Source organism: Mus pahari, chromosome 2 (assembly GCF_900095145.1).
Source record: "Mus pahari chromosome 2, PAHARI_EIJ_v1.1, whole genome shotgun sequence".
Taxonomy (NCBI): domain Eukaryota; kingdom Metazoa; phylum Chordata; class Mammalia; order Rodentia; family Muridae; genus Mus; species Mus pahari.
Window position 1 is genome coordinate 103,380,932 of NC_034591.1, and position 24,215 is coordinate 103,405,146.

The 24,215-nt window shown below is 44.2% G+C and overlaps 2 protein-coding genes and 1 non-coding gene across 5 annotated transcripts in view; 2 read left to right on the forward strand and 1 right to left on the reverse strand.

The window, feature by feature from the left end:
• Positions 1-9,277, reverse strand: part of Pcyox1 (prenylcysteine oxidase 1) — a 10,717-nt gene extending 1,440 nt beyond the window's left edge. Inside the window, exons 1-5 of the mRNA XM_021190592.2 lie at positions 9,133-9,277; positions 8,108-8,314; positions 6,630-6,804; positions 2,467-2,678; positions 1,989-2,141 (exon numbers count right to left, since the gene is read on the reverse strand). Coding sequence (XP_021046251.1) covers positions 1,989-2,141; positions 2,467-2,678; positions 6,630-6,804; positions 8,108-8,314; positions 9,133-9,244 — 859 coding nt within the window. The 5' untranslated portion in view covers positions 9,245-9,277. The remainder of the gene's footprint in view (positions 1-1,988; positions 2,142-2,466; positions 2,679-6,629; positions 6,805-8,107; positions 8,315-9,132) is intronic.
• An 8,038-nt stretch (positions 9,278-17,315) lies between these two features.
• On the forward strand, positions 17,316-17,386 carry Trnag-ccc. Its single transcript has one exon. It is a non-coding gene; the product is annotated as a tRNA-Gly (tRNA).
• A 265-nt stretch (positions 17,387-17,651) lies between these two features.
• Tia1 (TIA1 cytotoxic granule associated RNA binding protein) overlaps positions 17,652-24,215 on the forward strand; it is a 27,579-nt gene continuing 21,015 nt past the window's right edge. For 2 of the 3 annotated variants that reach the window (XM_021191815.1, XM_021191817.2), the window contains exon 1: positions 17,652-17,954. In XM_021191815.1, the coding sequence (XP_021047474.1) occupies positions 17,929-17,954 (26 nt within the window). In that variant the 5' untranslated portion in view covers positions 17,652-17,928. The remainder of the gene's footprint in view (positions 17,955-24,215) is intronic. The other variant, XM_021191821.1, reaches the window with a different exon arrangement.

Here is a 24,215-nt window from a genome sequence, read left to right on the forward strand (position 1 = left end):
CTGGTCTACAAAGTGAGTTTCAGGACAGCCAGGGCTATACAGAGAAACCCCGTCTCAAAAAAACAAAAAACAAAACAAAAAAAAGATTATTTATTATGTATGGAGTTCTGACTGCATGTGTGCCTACATGCCAGAAGAGGGTACCAGATTTCATTATAGATGGTTATAAGCCACCATATGGTTGCTGGGAATTTAACTCAGGACCTCTGGAAGAGAAGACAGTGCCCTTAACCCCTGAGCCATCTCTTCAGCCCCCAGTGTGTACTCTTATAAACAAAATAAATCATAAAAAAGGATTTATTATTATTATTATTATTATTACTACTATTTATAGAAATGTTTGTCCATGTGTATGTCTCTGTACCAAGTATGTGTCTGCTGCCCATGGAGGCCAGAAGAGGGTGTCGGATCCTCTGGAACTGAAGTTACAGGCCACTGTGAGCTCCCATGAGGGTGCTGGGAACTGAACTTAGGTTCTTTCATCAAGTGCTCTTAACACTGAGTCATCTCCCCAGCCTCCCACCTTGTTTGTCTCTCACTGTAGCTCCTATTAAGCTAAGCTGGCTACCAGTGAGCCCCAAGGATTCCCCTGCCTCTACACCCCCCGGCACCACAATTACAAGCACTTGACCAAATGCCCAGCTTTGTATGTGGGTGCTGGGATCAAAGTCAAGTCCCCATGCTTGCTGGTGAGCACTTTACTGAAAAGGCTCTCGTCTTCCCAGCCCTGTTTGTGCTTTTGAGACAGTGCCTCGTGTTGCTCAGGCTGCCTTCAAACTCGCTATACTGCCAAAGATAACCTTCAACTTCTGGTTCTCCTGCCCACACTTCTGGAGTACTGTGTAAGGTCTGTGCCATCACCTAATTTCTGTGGTTTTCTGGAGATCAAATCCATGGCTTCATGCTTACTAGGAAAGTGCTCTTCCAACGTGTGTATGTGTGTGTGTGTGTGTGTTGAGCACACAGGTATATATGCACACCTATGTATGTACGTGTATGCATCTGGGTATGCACACAAAGGCTAGAGGAACACATGGGGTGTCCTGTTCTATTGCTCTTTGCCTTACTCCCTTGACACAGGGTACCTCATTAACAAGTAGCTAACAGCAAGCCCCAGCGTTGTCTATACTCTTGGGATTCCAGGCACACACAAGGGACATCTAGCTCTTTTTTAAGCATAGGTACTAAGGATCTGAACTCAGGTCCTCATGTTTGTGCAGCAAGTGCTCTTACCAACTGAGCCATCTCCCCGGGCCAGGAAATCTTTTCTCCTGGCATCTTTTACAAAGTTCCCCCAAACAGTGGAACTTCACACTGCTCATGCAGAAATGTTCCCAGCTGTGCTAAAGGGCATGACCATGGCTCATGGGATATGGAAAAAACCCTCATCTTCTAAGGGAATGTTCCACATTTTGTTCTCACTGAATAGAAGCTATGAGAAGTTATAGACTTGTGGGACTTGATATCAAATCCCCACTACCCATGCGAAAAGCTAGAGGTCTTTTTGGTTTGGTTTGGCTTTGGTGGCAACAACTTTAATGCCAGCATTCAGGAGGCATAGGCAGGTGGATTTCTGTGAGCTTGAGGCCAACCTAGTCCACACAATGAGTTCTAGGACAGCCAGAGTTACTTTAGATAGAAAAGCCCTATCTTTTAAGAAAAAAAGGGGGGAGGGGGTGGATGCATGGGAAGGTGGTTGGAGAGATTACTCAGTGGTTAAGAGCACTGGATGTTCTAGCAGAGGGCCTACGTTGGATTTCCAGCAGCTATATGGTGGTTCATAACCATCTGTAACTCCAGTTCCAAAGTATCTGATGCCCTCTTCTGGCCTCTGAGGGTATTGCATGCCTACGGTACACATATATACAATAAAACACACCCACACATATGAAATAAGTTTTGAAAAAAATCATGTGTGGATGCATGTGATATTTTCTCCTTGAGTTTTTTTTTCCAGGAATATTTGAAAAATCAAAGTTCAGCCTCACCTGTCTGTTTGGTCCTTGTCTTCTCCTCTATTGACATTACAGAGCCAGATATAAGATTGCTGCTAGAGGCCTGAAGGAGCCCCGAACAAACAATTTTATTACCACCTTCCACTGCCCAGAGGTTGGAATCGGCAGCTGTCAATGACACCGCCCCTGTCAGGAGGGAGCAAAAACATGCTTTAATTCTGTCTTGGTCAGGTAAGTCGCCCTCTCCTGACCACTTAGATATTCTGCCCCAAAAGCCTCTAGGTACTGTCAGATGACCCTCAGGGGCAAAGGTCAGATTACCCTCAGGGACAAAGGTCTTGCTCAGGTGAAAGCCACTGAAACTAACAAGCACAGGGCCCTCTGCTGCTAACAACTCACAGATAGAAATAAACTATGTCGGTAAAAATGCCTGAGACACTAAGAGCCAGACTCCCCACCAGCTCAGTCCCTTAGCTACAGCTAGCTCGGATTTCTTCCGATTCTGGCTTACCCACAAAGGCGTTGATGTCTGTGCTTTGGCCATAATTGACCTTCATGACAGGAGCAATCATCTCGTTGAGAAACGTCTCGGAGAAGCCTGCTTTCTTCAGGTTTTCACGGAGAGTTTGGTTAAGCAGTCTGACGTAGTCATCCCCTCCGATGGCGTGCATCAACTTTTCTACACTGCTAAAGGCATAGTCATGGGACTGGTAACGGTAGATCCTTGCAAAAAAGAGAAATGGCCATTAAACGCCATTTGGGACATGGAGCTACAAACAGCATCAGAAGCTGAAACCAATACCAGGCTTTGCAAATTATAGGACACCCTGGGATACACAGTGAAATTCTAGCTAATACTAATAATGATAATGACAATGACAATGATAATGTGGCTAGATATGGCTCAGCAGTTAAGAACACTTGCTGCTCTTGCAGAGGACTTGGGTTCTTGTTTTGTTCTGCTTGAGATAGAGTTTCTCTGAATAGTCCGGGATGTTCTAGAACTCACTCTGTAGAGGGACTGTAGACTAGACTGGCCTGAAATGCAGAGATTGACTCCTCTGCCTCTGCCTCCTCTGCCTCTGCCTCTGCCTCTGCCTCTGCCTCTGCCTCTGCCTCTNGCCTCTGCCTCTGCCTCTGCCTCTGCCTCTGCCTCTGCCTCTGCCTCTGCCTCTGCCTCTGCCTCTGCCTCTGCCTCTGCCTCTGCCTCTGCCTCCCAAGTGCTGCGATTAAAGGTTTGTGCCTCCACCACCTGATTTAGGACTAGGTTCTGTTCCCAGCATCCACGTGGAAACTCACAATCATCTGTTAACTCTTATTCCAAGAGATCTGATGCCCTCTTCTGACCTCTTTGGACACTAGGCGCACATGTGATCATGGACATACAAACAGACTAAGTGCACACAATTTTTTTTTTTTAAATCATGAATTGACTTCCACGGTTCCTTTTGATGAGTTCCTACCAGTCAGGTGAGGCACAGCTTAATCTCAGCCCTCTGCCCTCCCTCTGCCTTCCACCTCAAGACATCTGTGCTCTTAAATGTGTTCGATGGGACATTTTCAGAGAGATGTGCATGTCTTGGGGATATAGCTCAGCTGACAGAGTGCTCACCTTGCAAACACAAAATCCCGGATTGATTCTCCTACCCCCAGTACCACATAAAACTGGGCATGGCAGTGCACACCTGTAATCCCAGCACCTGGAGGAGGTGCAGACAGGACAGTCGGAAATTTGTGGTCATCCTCAGCTACACAGCAAGCTCAAGGTCAACCTGGCCAATGCTCCAGGCTCAATCTTTTCCACCTAGCCCTACTACCAAACATCAGTCTCCATGTTAACCGTGACAAAGCTGCCTCCTCCCGCCAGCAGGAAAGCTTGCAGATCTTCCTAAACTCTTCCTCACTCCAGTGCCAGTCCCAGGATGGAGGACAAGATTTACACCCAGACTAGTAAAACGAATAACTGACCCACCTGCCTCTGTTTTATTTCTTTGAAATAAATTATTTCTAGTACCCCCAAGCCCTACAAAGTTCATCTTTGTTGTTTTTTTTTTCTATTTATGATATTAATATCCAAAATAGTATTTCTCACTTACAAGTCTAGAATACTTCATCTGACATTAAAAGAAGGAAACAGGGGGGCTGGTGAGATGGCTCAGCGGGTAAGAGCACCCGACTGCTCTTCCAAAGGTCCTGAGTTCAAATCCCTGATGCTCACAACCATCCACAATGAGATTTGACTCCCTCTTCTGGAGTGTCTGAAGACAGCTACAGTGTACTTACATATAATAAACAAATAAATCTTTTAAAAAAAAAAAAAAAGAAGGAAACAGGGGTGGTAAGATGGTTCAGCAAGTAAAAAGCACAACTTTTGCCTCACAACTTGATGACTCAAGTTGAATGCTCAAAGCCCATAGTGGAAAGAGATCAGACTCACAAAAGCTGCCCTCTGGCCTCCAGACACATGCTGGGCACAAGTGTACCACTCCCTTCAAATACAAAAAACAATAACGCTGAAGAAAAAATGTAAAAAGAACTACTTTTTTCCACTGGGGATAGAGCTGTGGCTCTAGCATGACAAACTCCCCTATTCCTGACTTGGGGTTCATCGGGAGTGTTGACACTGAGCCTCGAGCAGCTCCCAATGACCTCAAGCTCACTATGAGCTGAGGCTAGCATTGAACTCATGGTGCTTCTCCCTCCACGCCCAAGCCCTGTGCTTACAGGAATGAGCCACATCTAACTCCCCAGCTTGGTTTTACTTCTTCTTAGCTGTCCAGGTTGACCTCACTGTCGATCACATCACTTTATGATGACATCCTTAGGCCTCAGCCACCAAAGTGTCCAGGATTACAGGCCTGTGCTACTAGACTCAGCATGAGTAATGACTTCATTTTCTTTCTTTTCTTTTTTTTTTTTTTTTTAAAGACATGGTTTCACTCTGCAGCCCTTGCTGGCCCGAAATTCACTAAGTAGAATAGGCTAGCCCTGAATTCATAAAGACGTACCTGCCTCTGCCTCCCAAGTGCTGGGGTGAAGGGAGTGGGCCACCACACCCAGCTTTTTGGGTTCTTATTTTGTGTTCGTTTTTGGAAAGAGTTTCACTATGCAGCCTCGGCTGGCCTGGAACTCACTAAATAGACAAAACTGGTCTCAAATTCATAGATAAACCTTTGTTTTTAACTGCAGATAAAGAAAACTGGCCAGCACTTGGGAGGCAGAGGCAGGTGGATTTCTAAGTTTGAGGCCAGCCTGGTCTACAGAGTGAGTTCCAGGACAGCCAAGGCTACACAAAGAAACCCTGTCTCGAAAAACCAAAACAAACAAACAAAAAAAAAAAAGAAAAAAAAGAAAAAAGGCAAATAAATAAACAAAATTTAAACAACAAAACCTCTGGAGAGATGGTTTGGTGGGTAAGAAAACGTGTTGCTCTTGCAGAGGACCTGAGTTTGGCTCCCAGCACCTGCACAGTGGCTCACAAGCATCCTTAACTCCAGCTCCACAGGCTCTTTGAGGTGTCACACATGAGGTACATATAATACATGCAGGCAAAACATTCATACACATGACATAAATAAATCTTCCAAAATTATAAAGAAAGAAAAACCAAAACTGGCTATATCGGGTAGCTTATGCCTATAATTCCAGCATTCAGGAGGCTGGCCAGCCTGAGATTCACAGTGCCTGTAATTTCAATTGTAGGTGATCTGATGCCCTCTTCTGGCCTCTGGGGGCTCCTGCATACACTTGTGCAAATATACACACATGGGCTCACACACATGCACATATATTTAAAAAAAAAAAACTTAAAAGATTTTACAAAAAGGCCTCACTCTAGGTTCAGTGGAGATGGCTCAGTGGGCTAACAGTGTCGGCTACGAAAGTCTGGAGACCTAAGCTCAATTCCTCACACACACTCATTCATTCATTCATTCATTCATTCATCCATACACACACACACACACACACAGAAAATAGAGTCGTGATTGAGGAAAACACTGTATGCTGACTCCTGTGTGCACATACATACACAGAGGCAAATGGATGGCTACATCTACAGAGAAGTGCACGCACACCAAACCCCACAGCCACAGTTCACCTCAGTTTACCTTTCCTCCGAGCTCTTGTGCTCAGGATCTCACTCATCAGCACGAGGCAGGCACTCAGACTGAGACTCTAGTCAGCCTGGGTGGCAACTCCAGCTTTAGCATTTCCTAGGTGGGTGGCCTTCCACACTTAAAGCCAGGACATCTCCACTCTGCCCGTGTGCAGAAAGCAGCCTACAGCACTGGCTGCGGAGCCGACTGACTGCCACGAGAACCCGTGGTTTCTTGGTTGTTGTTCAGACTCAACTTCCAAATCATGCTTTGCCCATGTTTCTTTAGTATTGCCAGACACTCTGAGATTCTATACAAAGTCAACTCCTTAAATGAGATGGTCGGGCATGCCAGGCAAGTGTCCTACCACTGAGCCACATCTCAGCCCTCGTGAAATACAATTTAGAAGCAAACACGTATGACATGTTCAGCTCCCAAATGGGAAAATGATCTGTGCATTTTCTGCGAAATGTTTTGCCTAACGAGGTGGTGATGAGGTGGAACGGATGCAGGAGACTAACCCTGTCATGCTCCCTGGGCCGACAGATCTTAGGTCCACCAGAGGCTGAATAGTTACCTCATGAACTTGTCCAGCAAGTCTTCTACCCACATGTGCATTCTGAGGGACTGAAACCCATAGCGCCACACCAGCTTAATCACGTTGATTACAAACCAGCTGCTCTCCTCAAACACCAGAGACTTTCCATTGTACACTCCCACCAGGCCACCCGAAGCAGGAACACTGGAGAGACCTGCAAAAACAGAGGGAGGGGCTCGAGACATGGCTCTGTGGTTAAGGGCCCTTGCCGCTCTTGTGGAGGACCTGGGTTCTGCAACCATGTCAGGCAGCTCACAACCACCTGTAACTCTTGCATGGATATAGCCCCCCCCCCACACACACACACTGATACATAATTTTTAAAAATTTAAATAAATCTTAAAATGATACAAAATAAGACAAAGCTAGAAGAAAGCTAGGCCAGTGATTTCTACATTGGCCCAATGAGAAGGGAATTTGGGAGACCTGTTAGGGACTTTCTGGACTGAGTGACTTAGGGGCCATTCCCAGGTCTCAGGAGACACATTAGAGTTCTATTTTTAGAACAGTGTGGACTGCTCGGTCCACAAACTGACACAGCAGCAGATGGGTCAGAAAATCTCATACATGTACCAAACTAAACCCACTCGTCTCAGTCATGGAGAAGGAAGCCTCTGCTGGGGCTGGGAAGGGCGCCCGAGGAGTAAGAGAGATTCCATGGCAAGCCTCACTTTGCAAAACTGGGAAACTCAGGTAAATGGGAAACGGCCAGAGTTACACAATATTCCCTAAGAGAAGGCTTGCACAGGCCTGCCAGACTTCCCTGGAACATGGCCCGCTCCTCCGCCGCCGACGACATATCAGTCACGTGTCCCTGTGAGTACATGTCTGTACTCTGTCTGAATGACTTCAAGCCAAGTGTTGGACGCCCATGGGTCTCATTTTCTCAGCAGCAGAATGAGCTAAGGCTTCTGCTAGTTCAAAACACTCTGATTTCTCAACCTAAAGCCTGAGGTTTAAGAACTGACAACAGGGGCCTAGCAAGATGGCTCAGCCCCAAATGGATTGCGGCCAAGCCTGACCACCTGGGTTCAATTCCTGAGACCCACACAGTAGAAGGAAAAGAACTGACTGGGTCAGTTGTCCTCTGACCTCCATACACACCCTGTGGCACTCAGACCAACACCCCCACCCCACAGTTATACAAAATAAATAGCTAAAATATAACTCTTTAATTTTTTTTTTTAATTTTTTTTTAAAAGAATTGACAGCAACAGCCACCCTCACTCCACCCCATGGCTGTAATTCCAGAGAGCTGATGCCACACAGATAGCTAGAGTCTCATTACAGGAGAGTGGCTCAAAGCTAAGCTGGGACCTACTGCTAAACCCCACAGCAAGAGAAACAGTTTCACCAACTTCTCTGTAGAAGACAAGGCAGAAAGTCAGTTCTCTGTGTTAGGAAAACACGAACGGCCAATCACACATAGTGTTGCTTAGTGCTATGAAATCACATACCCAGCTCTTTGACAAATCGCTTCATGTGCAAATTTAGGGGGTGAATGACTGAACCCCCTGCCTCGTAGTCATGACCTTGCACCTTCAAAGTGGCCAAACGGCCCCCGACCTCTTCTCTCTCAAAAACGTCAATCTTCACGTCCTTCCCAAATTTTTTCCTCAGATAATAGGCCGAGGAAGTACCACCGATTCCAGCACCGACTATTGCTATACGGAGGGGGGAAAAGGAAAAGAGGAACCGTTTGTTTCCTTAGCAGTGTTGCTTTTGTTTTTGAAAAGCCATTAACCAATAATAGCCATTACTCAAGACTAAAACTAACAACTTGGGGAAACCTGAGGGAAGGGTTCTCTTTAAAGACAGACTCCCTGAACCTAGACAGGTGCTATAGATGCAGTTACAAACTGACAGTAGGTCACAAGATACCGGAGACACCACCTGACCCAGGGACCCTGCTGTGTCCAAATCCTGGGGAAGTATGAATGGGCCCCTCCTGCACGCATTTTAAATAAAGTAGACGCCATCTTCGCCCAGCTCTGTTCTTTGTCTCTCTATGGCCCCAACACCGTTAACGATCCCGAAAGACACAGTTTCAGATGGGGACAGACACCCAGGAATGAAAACCCGAGGCAACCAAAGCCTCGAAGAGACCGGGTTCTCCGGCTAGCTGCAGCAGTGGCAGTAAGCAGAGCGCAGGTGCGGGGAGGCGGTCCCAGTCCTTCTCAGGGGAGGGGATCTGGAGGTAGGGGACAGACTGGTCCCTGTGCAGAGTCTGCGTGCCTCAATTGGCCGGACAGACTTAGCTCCAGGGACAGCTAGAGGCGGGCTCTCGAGGGCGTTCAGCTCCTAGAGCCGAGGGCCTCCCAGGCTGGAGCTGCACGGATACCGAGTCCCTGGCTAGCACACGCCTCCAGTAGCACTGCTCTAGCCTCGGGAGCGCACGGCCCGGTCTCGGGACCCCGATCTCCACCCAGCCGCGGGAAGACCGACCTAGGCATAGCGGCGCCTCTGTATCCCCCGCACATACCGATCCTGTTCGGCGGGGCCCGGGGCTCGGCGCTCGCCAGACTGCCCAGACCACATAGCAGCAGCCCCAGCCAGAACAGCGAGCCCACCAATGCAGTGGCGAAGCGCCCCATGGCCTCCAGCAGCTGCAGACTGACCGCGGGTCCGCCAGCAGACCCTGCTCTATGCGTCTGCGCGCGTTCGCCCCGCCCAGGCCACGCCCCAGTGCACATGGCCACGCCCACTCGCCCCACCCAGGTCCTTTGCTCGCAAGGCTTGCCGATTTTGTGTATCTAATCCTGGTCCTCTGTGTCCCAGAAGTCCCCTCTGGTCCCAGGAGCCCACATCCAAGGCGCAGGTTGAAGGCTACCTCAGTTTTCCTTTCTCGCCTCTCCTTCTTCACAAGTGCCCTCTACAGTCCCCCAAACCGCGAGCTTGTAGAGAATGCGCGTGGCCAATCTCAGTTTAAACCAGGCAAATCGGCCGCGAACATTTCAGAAGTGAGCACTCTGTTCCAGGGACCCAGCTGCGTGATAAGAAAAAGAAGAGAGATGGGATATTGCGAAGTAAGGGGAGCAAAACACGGGACCCACGGCCATACGAATAAAATTAGAACACCAAAGGGGCCTCTCACACACGGTCTGTTTCCAAGTTGAAGACAATAGAGAAGACACAAATACAAGAAATGCTGTCTACCTTCTTCCAATTACCTAAAAACAAAACACTGAGTGTGTACGGGAAGTGGGGGTGCTAGAGACGCGGCTCAGTAGTTAAAAGCACTTCCTGCTATTTATTCCACCGGACCTTCCTCTGGCACACTCGTAAGCATAACAAAAAATTTTAAGCACTGGAGAAATGACTCAGTGGCTAAGAGTGCTACTGAGTTCTGTTTCTGAGGCTTACAACGGCCTGTACCAGCAGTGCCAGGGGAACTGTCACCCTCCTCTGACCTTCCAGGGCACCAGAACACACACACAACACAGAAATAAAAATAAACATACACACAAAGACAAAGGGATCTTTCCTCCCTTCTCTACCTGAGGGATGTGGGTTTATCACCAAAGGCAATTTTAGACATCTTAAGTAAAATTCCTTTCTCCTGCCATATATTTGCCTTTTCTTGGTTTCCAGCCCTAAGAACTCAAACTCTTCTTTGCCATCTTATGCCCTGTCATGTCTCTAAACACTGACTATTCTTTGAAGGCGTCTTGTATCCTAAGCCAGCTTCTGGAGAGCTGCTCATTCCTCGGAGCACCCTTCAATTTTCTGTTTGTTTTTCATTTATTTATTGAGACAGGGCCTCACTATTTAGCCTCGGCTGGGCTTTAACTTAAAGACATCTGCCCGCCTCTTGTCTCCTGAGTGCTGGGATTAAAGGGCTATGCCACCATTTGGGTTATTGTCCTCTTGTTGACTTGGTTTTGTTACAGGGATCTGTCCAAAAAAGGAATTATAAAAATAAAGAAAATTATTTTTTTCCTCTCTCCTAAACTGATGTCATACTATAAAACACGCGCGCACCCACACGCGCACAGTCTGTACCCAGAATGGATTGTGAGGAGATGATTCACTCTGTAAACCGCTAAGTTTGCAAGCATGAGAACCTGAGTTCAGATCCCGAGAGCCCATGCAAAACTCTGGATTTGGAAGCACATGACTATAATCCCAAGGCCGGAAAACAGGATGGTCCCCAGAGCTTGCTGGTCAGGCAACCTAACCTAATTGGCAATCTCCCAGTTTAGTGGGAGACCCTGTCTCTAAGGTAAAAGCTGGCAGCTGGGTGTGGAGGCACACACCTTTAATCCCAGCACTCAGGAGGCAGAGACAGGGGGATTTCTGAGTTCGAGGCCATCCTGATCTACAAAGTGAATTCCAGGACAGCCAGGGCTATACAGAGAAACCCTGTCTCGAAAAAACAAAAAACAAACAAACAAACAAACAAACAAAAAGAAGCTGGCTAGTCAGGGCAGCAGTGGCTCATGCCTATGCCTTTAGTCCCAGCACTTGGGGGGCAGAGACAAGCAGATCTGACTTTGAAACTAACCTGGTCTGTTGGAACGCAGTCCAGGAATAGAGTCTTGTGAGGAGAACTCTGAGTGCAGGTGAGAAAGCTCCAAGAAAAACAAAACCTTGTGGACTCAGTTTCTTCAAAACGTGGAATTGTTCTTGGACTGTGTTTTCCTGCTTCTCCCAGATATAGCAGATAGGAATGAGTTTATGTCAGTTACTCATAATTGCTTGTTGTTATTCAATTAAATGTTTAAACTCCCCTTTCCATGCCTCGATAGAAAACCATGTTTTTGCCACATGTGGCTTTTCCTTGTGATTATATACCGTTTGAATTCATGAGAACTTAACTCATGTGATTTTTTTCTTAATCCACATATAAATTGTTGATATTCCAAATAGAGTGGGCTATTGCATAAGACTTTAGTCTGCCTTGTTTATAAATTCCAGACTCCCAGGTTCTACAACATCTATATTGGTGACACTGATCTACAGAATGAGTTGTTCCAGGACATAGAGAATCCTTGTTTCAAAAAGCCAAAAGATATATGGAGAGAGAGAGAGAGAGAGAGAGAGAGAGAGAGAGAGAGAGAGAGAGAGAGAGAGGAGTTGAAGATGCATTTGAGGAAGATACTTAATGTTGACTTCTGTGAGAAAAGCTATAGGCTCTAACATGATCCCTTTTTCTCTTGCCCCACCCTCAGACAAACACAAAAGAAACAATATATGATCATAAAGAACAGTATGAATGGAAGGAAACTGAGTTGGCTACAAAGTAATGTTGAACTTGGGGCTATCACAATAGTTCAGTCAGTAATGGTGCTTGTGGTCCAAGCCCGGTGACCAGAGTTCTATATCCTGAACCCACATAAAGACTGGGGAGAACCAACCACTTCCACATGCACACTGTGGCCTCATTGAGTCTGTAGTATTTGGGCAAAAGCTGAGAGGACGTGAGGGCGCAGGGCCATGTAGGTAATAGGAGAAAAAGCAAAGAGAAAGAACACGTGACATGCGTGACAGGTTGGTGACTCAGTTCCAGAATGCAGGGTGGGAGGGATTTGGGACCGAAATGCAAGAGCTGCACTTAGGGGCACAGAGCTCAGACAGTCGACACACTACCAAGGAAACAGAGCTAAAAGCTGTGGCTTTTACTTCATTTTCCAAAGCACATTATGCCACAGGAGTTCAGTGCATTAAATGCAAATAAGCCCTTGGTAAATATTTGTTGTTTGATTAGAATCGGCCATGCTACTGACCTTGGGCCTAGTGTCATATTTGGAAACTGACTTCCACAACTGAAGCCATGTGAAAGAATGAATACACAGGAAGTTCTGCGGGAGGCAGCTGGGGCGATCTGCAGAGTAGGAGCCAAGGTACTTCCATTCTGCACCCTGGTCCTTTCAGAAGTACAATCCAGATGATAGACTGAAAACACACACACACACACACACACACACACACACACAGAGAGAGAGAGAGAGAGAGAGAGAGAGAGAGAGAGAGAGAGAGAGAGAGAGGCAGGTGAGGCCATGCACCTCTGTAGTCATTGGACTTGGAAGGTTAAGAGTTCAAGTGAGCCTGTTTTATGTAAGAACCTGTTTTTAAAAATAACAACAGAACAAATTGCAGTAATGATGAAGCAAAACTAACAGAGAAAATGTTATCACATGCATAAAGTATAATTGTTGTTTCTTTTGGGAATAGGGTCTCTCAATGCAACCCAGAAAGGCAGGCCTCAAACTTTGATTCCTCCTGTCTGAACCCAGAGAGGGCTGGGGTCACTAGCATGTGCCAGCATTCCCAGTCTATGAAGAGTAATTGTAAGGTAACACAGCACACAGTTCCTCAAAGGAACATTGTCTGAAAAAGCAGTCTCTTTCAGAAAACTCAGGACCACCAAGAATTCCCTGGAGAGATGGCTCAGAGGTTAAGAGCACTTGTTGCTTTTCCAGAACACAGGGTTTGATTCCCAGCACCCACATGGCGTCTGTTGGTAACTCCAGTTCCAGGGGATCTGACATGCTCTTCTGGACTCCTCAGAGACCAGACATTTATAAAATAAAACAATAAAGACTTAAATTTAAAAAAAAAACAAAACCTACAGGGCTGGCAAGATGGCTTGGTGGTTAAAAGCACTGAATGTTCTTCCAGAGGTCCTGAGTTCAAATCCCAGCAACCTCATGGTGGTTCACAACCCTCTGTAGTGAGATCTGATGCCTTCTGGTATGTCTAAAGACTGCTACATTGTATTTATATATAATAAATAAATCTTTAAAAAAAAAAAAAAGAAACTACAGAGTCTGGGAAGGGTTACTTTAGGGCAGTGTACTCCACAGAGAGGCCATTAGCAAACACAGATAGGCTGCACATGGACTGACTTCCTGCTTCTCTGGTCTTTGAATACCTTTGTCCTACTGAGCCCCTGCTCAGCTCCTTCCCTGTTACCTCATTCTTGCCCTAAAATATTCCTCCACCTCTATGCAAATTACGTTTGAATTGGGGGAATTTCCCCTATTGCAATAGTATCTTACTGATTAAAATCTTATTAACCAGAATGAACCATTGTCATTTTTTGCTTGTTTTGAGACATGATTTCACTATGTAGCCTAGACTGGCCTTAAAATCACAGAGATGCCTCTGCCTCTGCCTCTGCCTCTGCCTCTGCCTCTGCCTCTGCCTCTGCCTCTGCCTCTGCCTCTGCCTCTGCCTCCTCTGCCTCTGCAATGCTGAGATTTAGCACCACACCCAGCCAAGAGGAGGAATTTAAAACCAAATGCATTAATAACTAGGGACAAATAAGTATTTTTTTAAAGATGTATTTATTTTTCTGTAAGTACACTATAGCTGTCTTCAGACACTCCAGAAGAGGGCATCAGACCTCATTACGGATGGTTGCAAGCCACCATGTGGTTTCTGGGATTTGAACTTGGGACTTTGGGAAGAGCAGTCAGTGCTCTTAAACACTGAGCCATCTCACCAGCCGCCAAATATTTTCTTATACTAGGACAATCATTAGGATTGTCATTAATTTTTACCCCAAATGCAAAAGAGCTCTATCAGTCGACAGGAAGTGGTAAATTGCTTCATCTTTCATCTTTTGCAAATTTTCGTCCAAAAATTTTAAATACAATAGCAAGTTGGCTGCTGCACTTGAGCAACACTATACAGGTGCACAGAGTTCTGCATGGCAGAAAATGTATCCCTCTGAAAAAAAGAAGCCCAACCTAAATTTTGGAAGGCGGGGTCCTCCGGAACTTGACGTAGAGAAGCTTCTGAGCACGTGATTGAACAGTTCCCTTTGTGCACTTTTTTCTTAAGATGTTTTTCCCAGTAAAACACATGTCTTTGAGATGAGTGTTTGTGGGAGGTGTGTGGCCTAGGGGCCAAACAGAAATGGCAAGACTGAGAAAGGCTGAGAAAACCTTCGTAGTTTAGTACTTTCAAAGCCTGGTGGCTCTCTGCGACCTCACATCTGGCTCTGAAGACCTAAGGGCCTTGGTAGTATACTTCGCTATAGTGTAGATTGTGCGCCACCTGGAGGCTGTTTTCTGCCAGAGCCACTCCACCTTCAAGGGCCTCTGGCAAAGCGCAGAAACCCTTCCAGAACCTAACCACCCCAACACTGGGCATGCCCAAACATCAGAAGAGGTCGGCGAAATGACAGCTGCTATGGGATATTTGAAACTCATCATTTTTATCAAAATTTGAGTTTTGTTATAGCCAAAGTTAGGGCACTTAGGTTGTATATATCCTGAAAAAAAAAAATACGTACGAAAACGCAGCCAGAAACAAGGCTGCTTTACAAATCCCAGCACTTTGGTGGCAGAGATAGAGGCAGTTGGACGTCTGTGATTTCGAGGCTAGCCTGGTAGATCTACATAGCATGCCTCAGGCTAGCCAAGCTACATGTGAGACCCTGTTTCAAAAGGGGGGAGGTGGGAAGGGAAGGAGGGTGAGGAAGACAGAGAGAGAGAGAGAGAGAGAGAGAGAGAGAGAGAGAGAGAGAGAGAGAGAGAACCACTTTCCATCTCTTATATTAACAAAAGTGAAATAAAATTAATAATACCTCAGTATAAGACAAAATGGAGGGAGCAGAGGAGGGCAGCTTAGGGTCTGACTTTGAACCACTCTTAGGGGATGTGAATGATGGCCACAACCTTCGACTTTGTCACCTAGTTGATTCATGTTTTCTATTATTTATTTATGTGTTTCTTTATTTTTGAGATAAGATCTTATACTATAGCCCAGGCTGGCTATGAATTCAAAATAATCCTCCCACCTCAGTCCATGGGATGCTGGAATTTCATGTGTGAGTCCCCACAAAGGACAAGACTTTTGCTACTGATTTTTATACATATATGTAATTCAATAATTCTATGTTTAGGAATCTATCCTACAGAAATAAAATTAAAGAAAAGAGAAGGAAACAAGGAAAGAAAGAAAGAAAGAAAAAAGGAACTCACTTTGGCCTGGTGTGATGGTGGATCACACATGCAATCCCAACATTTAGGAGGCTAAGGCAGGAGATTGGACTCTGAGAAAAACCTTGTCTGCATGTCAAGGTGTCTCAAAAAGATTCCAATGTATAAGAATATCTGCACTGAAAATTTCACCCTAGATGTAGGTTTTTTGTTTTTGTTTTTGTTTTTGTTTTTAAGTTGCCAAACAGTGGTACATACCTTTAATCCCAGCACTCTGGAAGCAGAGGCAGGCAGATCTCTGTGAGTTCAAGGCCAGGCTAGTCTATAAAGTGAGTTCTAGAACAGCCAGGGATACTTTTTTGAAACCCTGTCACCAAAACGACCAAAGAGGTCTGTTTCAAGAAGACACACATTGTATGATTGTGTTTGTATGAAACACTCAGAAAGCAAAACCGTAGAGTCAGGGGGATTAATGGGCTGGAAAAGGGAAAAGCTTGTTACAGTTGAACACCTATGCTGATAAACTATGCCATTTTAAATAGATTTCTACCCACCCACAAAGTGTTCAAAATACTTTAAACATTTAAACATCTGCCATACTCTTCTTTAAAATTACTGTTTGTTTGTTTGAAGAGAGGAACTTGTCCCTAAATAGCATTGGTTGGCTTTGAACTCTTGAACTTCCAACCTACTTCTGCTTTCTGAAGTGTGGACAATATTTGTTATCTGTCTATAAAATAGACTCTATATAATCCGAAAATATAACATACTCTAGAGATAATTATAGAAGTAGAACTCCCAAACGTGGGGTAGTGGTGGCTCATGCTTTTAATCCCAGCATTAGGGAGGCAGAGGCAGGAGGATCTTTTGAGTTTGAAGCTAGCTTAGTCTACAGAGCTAATTCCAGGACAGCCAGTTCTGCACAGAGACACCACCCCCACCCCACCCCCCGTCTTGAAAAACTGAAAAGTTGAAAGAAAAGAGGGAGGAAGAAGGAGGGAAGGAATCCCAAATGTGGCAGAGTAAATAATTGGTTCTCAACCTGTGGGTCGCGACCCCTTTGCCCCCAAAGTATTTACATTACAATTAATGCAAATACAAAATTACAAAGTATTTTCTATTGCCCAAAGTATTTACATTACAATTCATAACAGTATTAAACTTACAGTTATGAAGTAACAACAAAAGTACTGCTATGGTTGGGGTCACTACATACCAGGAACTGTATAAAAGGTCGCAACATTAGGAAGCTTGAGAACCACTGATGTAAAGGAACGACACTGGATACAAAAATTTTCACGTCTTTAGTAAATGCTTTACATAACATGTAAGGTGTAATAAGAAAGGATAAAAAGTCCGGGAACCACATTCCAGAGCCATAACTCTGAGCCCTAACCAAGGGCTGACTGTTGAGATTCTTCTCACCAATTTGCAACAGTAACTGTTATTACCAGCTTTTCGATTACATCGGGTATACAAAAGAAATCCAGACATAAATATCATTCCTGCTCGCAAAGTGTTGCTTATTGTCAAGTAGACATTATTTTCTTACCACAACTCTTACATCTAAATAATAAGCAAAAATTAAAGCCGAGATTTTTCTCAAATAGCCACTCAACAGCATTGGGATGAGAAAGAATGAATCGTTTCATAAAGCAACGAAAAAAGTGCAAGTATCAATTCGTTCTTATTTTCATTTGCATAAATCAAGAATCCAGTCGTCAGAGATACTTACGTATCTCCTATGAGTTTTCGGAAGCTCAGGATCTCAACAGCGCCGCTGGTGTAGTGGTATCATGCAAGATTCCCATTCTTGCGACCCGGGTTCGATTCCCGGGCGGCGCAGGTCCTTTTGTTCTCTCTTAAAGTAGTGTGCAAAAAGAAATTGTTGCTAACATAAAGACACCTGCTATTTTATTCCTTTAACCTCCCCAAAGATTTTTTTTTTTAACTTCACTACATAATCCACAAATGAAACACTCCGCTCTGGAACTACACAAATCCTAAACTACTGGCATAGCGTCTGCGCACTCCGAGCCATCCCTTGCCTGGTGGCAGCGCGGCTGCGCACCAAGTGAACCCCGGCCTTGAAGCTTAAGCCCGGCTGCCAGGAGGGCGAGCGTGCTAGCTGGCTTTGCGCATGCGCGGCGCGGGTCACCCGGCTGCCGGCTCCTAGGCGTCCGGCTCGCCGCCATCTTGGGTCGGGGTTTCATTGTTCGCGGCAGGCCGGGCCTTTTTTTGTGTAATCGCTGCCAAAGAAGAAAGTGAAGTAGCCTCCGGTCAAGCGAGGAGGCCGGCTCTTCCGCAGCCGTAGCCGCCTCAAGGATTTGGGAGGTAGCGAAGGGCAGGGAGCTGGACCCTGAGGTGCCGCCGCGACCGCAGCAGCCATGGAGGACGAGATGCCCAAGACTCTGTGAGTCTGGAGCAGCGTTGAGGGAGGCGGGATGGTGGTCGCCCCGTAGGGAGGCCGCGGCCCTGCGCCTCTCTGCAGCCTATTGTTCTCCGTGGACGCCGCGCCGTGGTGGTTCCTCCCTCCCGTGCGCACGCCAGGATGCTTAGAGCCGAGCCGGGCCGAGAGGACGATGGCGGGAGAGGGGCTCGGCCCTGTCACCCCTCGGCTGGCTGCACCCGCGGCCCCCAGACCTGGAGGAAGGACTTTTCATTCAAAGCTCTCCTCAGGACGTCCTCCCGGAGTCCCATGCTTGCGTCCCCTTTTCCCCGCCCCCTCTTTTCGATGAATCTTTTCCAGATCTCCATCTGGAACTTCCTTTATCTTTTCTTTTGGTAGGATTTTTTTTTTTTTCATTTTTAATTCTTGAAGGCTGAGGTTAAAAACTTTATACTTGCAGTTGAGAACTGGAAAGAAAGAAAAAAAAAAAAAAGCCAGACATCTTTCTCGAAGGTCTTCGGCTTTCCCTCTGTAGTACTTCCCTGACCCTCGACCAAAAAAAAAAAAAATCCTAAGTGGACACCCAAGGATGTTGAAACCGTTCTTAGAAAATGGAAATCTCACTCGGAGGGATGCATCTACCGAGGGAAAGTGGGTTTCATTAAAACATATTTACCACCATTTGCTACTAGTGATTGACATTTTTATTAATGGAGCAACTGTGGTCAGTCAGGTCTAAGCACCTTTGTGAGTAACTCGAGTCTAGGATATTGCCTTTGTCATGTAACTTCTCCTTGCATTCTTTGTTTTTCAACGCAAGGGATGAGGCGGTTCTGCCTTTGTTGGATTTCACAGGGCAAAGAGGAAAAGCTCAAGAAATTGTGGGTTTTATTTTTCTCCCGGTATATTTGAAGATTGCAACTTGATGTATCGTGCATATAGTTCATATAAATGAAGTAGGATTAACATGTATCATGTCACGGACCTTAACTTTGCACCTAGTTCCTGCCATAGCTTTTTGTTTTTATTTTTAGAATCCTGGTACTTTTAGAGCTATGTACATTTAGGGTTCTTTTTGAAAATTTCTAGATATTAAAATTGTTCAGAAGTACAGATACATTATTCTTTTTCTCCTCCCCCCGTTTTCAATTTCTTTGTTTTGTTTTATTGAGACAGGGTGTCATATGCATCTGTCCCAGACTCACTATTACAGACCAGGTTGGCCTAAACCTCAGAGATTTGTCTGCCTCTGCCTTCTGAACAATGGGATTAAAGTCTCTGCTGTGCACTTTGCCCCAATTTAAATTTCAAGTTGCTATTTTTAATGTATTATGTGAAATACAGTTACTTTTTTTAAAAAAACAGGGTCTTATCTGTAACCCAGGTTATTCCTGAACTATACCTATACTGGCTCAGAACTGTTAGTTCTGTCTGAGTCCCAAGTGCTCGGATTCAGATATTGCCTACCCAATTTGCATTTTTGTTTCTTCTCCCTCTCTTCCATCCTGGCTGGCCTGGATCTTCCTTTGTATACTAGGCTGGCTTCCAGACTTGTGAAGGTTCTCTACCCTCTGTTTCCCAAGTGCTAGGATTACAGGCTTGTACCCCCACACAACATTTACACTTTTCTTGATATATTAAATATCTTGTTAGTTTATGGGCTTTTTAGTAAGGATGCAATACTTAGGGCATGGCTATTTGTTTTTTGCAAAGATTGTATCTATAGGTAAATACTCCCTAAAATCAATTAAACACATATTTATTGGAAAATTTTCCCTTTTTCATCTTAGTATTTTAGAATTCATGCTGCTATGCTTTTGGGTGTCTTTATAAGATACTTGAAAACTTTTTAAAGCTTCATTTCCGTTGTAAGACTATTTTGCCTGCATGTGTGTAGCTGCCTTCAGAAGTCAGAAGACACTGGATCTCCTGGAACTGGAGTCGGGTGTTTGTGAGCCATGTGGATGCTGGGCACCAAACCAAGGCCCTCTTCAAGAACAGGTGCTATTCACTGCTGAGCTGTCTCCAGCCACACTTTATAAAATTCTTATTTTTTTTATTTTAAAAATTTGCAGAAATACATGGATGATAACATTACCATTTTAGTATGTAAATGGAAATATGCAGTAAGGACATGTTATCAAGCAGGCATTTAAATAGCACTATATTGAGACCAGGAGAGTATTGATTGGAGTCGATTCATCCCTAGGAAGTTGGATAACTCCTTAGTGTGTGTCAGCTGCTTATCATGCTCATTCAGGCTTTATTATAACTAAGGGAAAAGGCATTTTATAGTCAAAGGAAAGCTAAGCTTAATGTTTCAACAACTGACTCAAAATCATATACTTTAAGAAAAAAATTCTTGTCTCACTCGTCTTTAATTTCAGCAACTTGTAAGGCAGAGGCACACGGATTTCTGAGTTTGAGGCCAGTCTCTGGTGCAGAGTGAATTCCAGGACAGCCATGGCGACATAAGGAGATCCTGTCTTGAAAAAAAGAAAAAGACCCAAAACAGCCCTGCAATTTTGTTAGCTGTTACAGCAGTGCCTACTTATTCTTGGCATCCTTCAGTAAAGCATCCCATTCAAGGGTTTTTTTTTTTTCCATTATCCCTTCCCTTGGTGCTCCTAGCCCTTCTGTCAAAACTTCCATTCTTCCACTCAGCCAGTACTGATTAAATCTTGGTAGGTACTAACTCTAAAAATGTTCCCAATAGTGTTTTTAAGTTTTAAGTGCTCACGTTAGTGATCCTGGAAGCCAAAGTTTTCTATTCTAATGTGTATTCTTAGCCATAGCCTGGTCCATGGTAAGTAATCACACTTGTTTTAAAAATCTGGTACGGTTGAAGAAGTCAGCATTTTCCTTTGAGAGTAGCCTGGCTTGCTCTCTCCGTGTTCCTAGTGCCTCTGAGGAAGCTGCTTCATTTGCTTAGTTTTCAGCAACGGCTCCTTGTTAAGTTAGAGATACTTTCTAAAAATATATTGTAAGAAAAATCGAATGTTTATTCAGCAAGATAATTTTCAGGAATATTCAAAGTATAGTTTAGAGATTTGTAGTCAGTGGTTGGGTTATGTACACATTTTATTCTTCCCATGTGTAAGTTTGAATTTGTCCGGAATAAAAGAAAAATTAAAAATATGTGTAGTAAGTCTGAGTTGACTTTGGTCACTTTAAAACTTTGAATTTGTAAACTAAAAACTGTACACTAAACTAGAAAAACATAGTGTTAGAGTTAGCTGATGTGTTTTCTCAGATCCACCTGAATGTTTTTTGTGTAATTTACTGTCAAATGCAGACGGGCACTTTTGAGGCAGCTGTGTAGTTACTGTCTGGTCTTCACAGCTGCTAGGATTGTAGGTCTATACATTTTATAGCATCACTAACAGCCTGCAGCTAAATAATTGCTGGACGCTGATCTGGACTTTCTCTTTCTACCCCCCTGTGTAGTTGTAATTTTTATCCACACCCACTTCTCTCCAGACAGTTTGACCTTATAATGTCTATGAAATAGCATCTTTTTCTCTTTTGGGCTTAGTTGTATTTGCTTGCCTTTTTCCACTTCTTTTTTGTTCCTTTTTTCCCCTTGAGACTGTGCCTTACTATATAGCCTTGTGCTTGTTTATTCTTTTTTTTTTTTTTTTAAAGAATTATTTATTTGGGCTAGAGAAATGGTTCAGCGATTAAGAGCACTGACTGCTCTTCCAGAGGTCCTTAGTTCTATTTTCAGCAACCTAATGGTGGCTCACAACCACCTGTAATGAGATCTGACGCCCTCTTCTGGTGCATCTGAAGACAGCTACAGTGTACTCACGTATACTAAATAAATAAATAAATAAATAAATCTTAAAAAAAAAATCTCCACTTAAAATTATTTATTTATCATCTGTAAGTACACTGTAGCTGTCTTCAGACACTCCAGAAGAGGGGATCAGATCTCATCACAGATGGTTGTGAGCCACCATGTGGTTTCAGGGAATTGAACTCAGGACCTCTGGAAGAGCAGTCAGTGCTCTTAACCACTGATCAATCTCTCTGGATCTTTCTAGTTCTTGAAAGAAAATTAAAAATTTTTCTCTTAAAGTTTAGGAATCAGGGGCCTGGCGAGATGGCTCAGTGGGGAAGAGCACTGACTGCTCTTCCAAAGGTCCTGAGTTCAAATCCCAGCAACCACATGGTGGCTCACAACCATCTGTAATGAGATCTGATGCCCTCCTGGTCCGTCTGAAGACAGCTACAGTATACTTACATATAATAATAAATAAATCTTTAAAAAGAAAAAAGTTTAGGAATCCGGCAAAATAAAAAATTCTCTAGCAAACTGCAAGTGTTCAGACATCATTCTAAGGATTAAAAGTATCAGACCCTGTGTTTCTTCCTCAACACTGCATAAATAACCAACCATGGTGATATACTCAGATAGACTTGGGAAGGTTTAAGGTTCAAGGCCTGCTTTGGCTACAAGAGACCTTGTCTTAAAACAATTATACAGAATTTACAAAGAACTAATAAAATGGAAAACACAAGTCTTGGAGATGGAATCATTGATCTCTTTTAACCCTTTTTCCACTTGCTTACTCTCTGTATGAATGTTTTGCCTGAGTGCACATACACACAAGCAGGCCTGCAGAGTTCAGAAGAGGACATTGGGTCCCTGGCAGCTAGAGCTACAGAGAGTTGTAAGCTACCATGTGAGTGCTGAGAATTGAACCTATGTCCTCTGCAAGAGCAACAAATGCTTTTGACTTCTGAGCCATCTCTAGCCCCTCGGTAGGGCTTGATATATTCTAGTCAGGGTTCTTCCAGACCAGTGGTTCTCAACCTTCCTAATGCTACTACCCTTGAAATGAGTTCCTCATTTTATGGTGATCTCCAACCATAAAATTATTTTCTTTGCTACTATATAACTAATTTTGTTACTGTTATGAATCGTAAATATCTGATGCTCAGGATATTTCGTATTGGATCCCTGAGAAAGGGTTGTTCAACCAGCAAAGAGTCATGACCCACAGGTTGAGAACCAATGTTTTAGACTGTAGCTACCTAACCCATTTTTCAAAATCTCTGCTTAAAAAGAATTTATCATTAGTTTAAAATCTACTTAATGCTTTTCCCTCAAATTTTCAGGTTTTCCATTATAAAATAAAATATTTTAATACAATGTACCAAACGACAAGTTCAGTTTAATGTTCTGCTTTGTAAATTCTTTTGTAAATTAACTATCTAGAGCTGTATAAATAAAAATGAATATTTCAAGAATTTTGGATTCCATTTTCATAACTTGGATTTTAGACAGGAGTGGGGAATTCTGAGACAGGGTCTCCTATAGCAGTTGTTGTCCCTGAACTCTGATCTTTTTACCTCTGCCTCCCAAATGATGGGTTTACAGAAGTGTTCCTACACCATATTGATTTTTACAACTACCTGAAAACTTAGCTTTCCACTTCAAAACTCCATATGGCTCAGGGGATAAAGTTGCTTGCCTAGCACATTCTAGCTTCGGTTGTGGTACATTGAGTTGACTGAACTCTGTCCTGACAGCTGGCATGTTGCCACTAGTAGTATTGGTACCCTTATAGTCAAATCTAGCTTGTTAGTCATTTAGAACAGCTACAGAAGCTGGGCCTGGTGGCGCACACCTTTAATCCCAGCACTCAAGAGGCAGAGGCAGGTGGATTTCTCAGTTTGAGGTCAGCCTGGTCTACAAAGTGAGTTCCAGGACAGCCGGGGCTATACAGAGAAACCCTGTCTCGAAAAACCAAAAAAATAAAAAATAAAAAATAAAAATAAAAAAAAATAGAACAGCTACAGAAAAATTACAAGAAAGGTGCACTGGAAACTAGCTGCCTTTCCTGTGGAATCACCAGTTAGTTCCCATTTAGCCAGCTGTGCGTTATTTGTTTCCATGTGGGCTTTCGGTTGGTTGGTTGGTTGGTTGGTTTTTACATTTTTAGTTGCATTCATTTATATATTTGGTGTGTGATGTGTTGGCGGTGGGGGTGGCGTGTCAAAGCAAACTGGGTTGGATCTGTTCTTCATCACGTGGGTTCCAGGAATCAAACTCGGGTGGTCAGACTTTATGTCAAGTGCCATAACTCACTGAGCCATCTTGCTAGCTCAGGTTTGGTTTTTTAAAATCAGTCTTTGTATAGCTCAGGCTGGCTTTGAAGTTCTACAATTATTGGCATATGCTGCCATAGTCAGCCAGCCATTGTTTTTGGTCTGTCTGTCTCTCTTTCTCTCTCTCTCTCTCTCTCTCTCTCTCTCTCTCTCTCTCTCTCTCTCTCT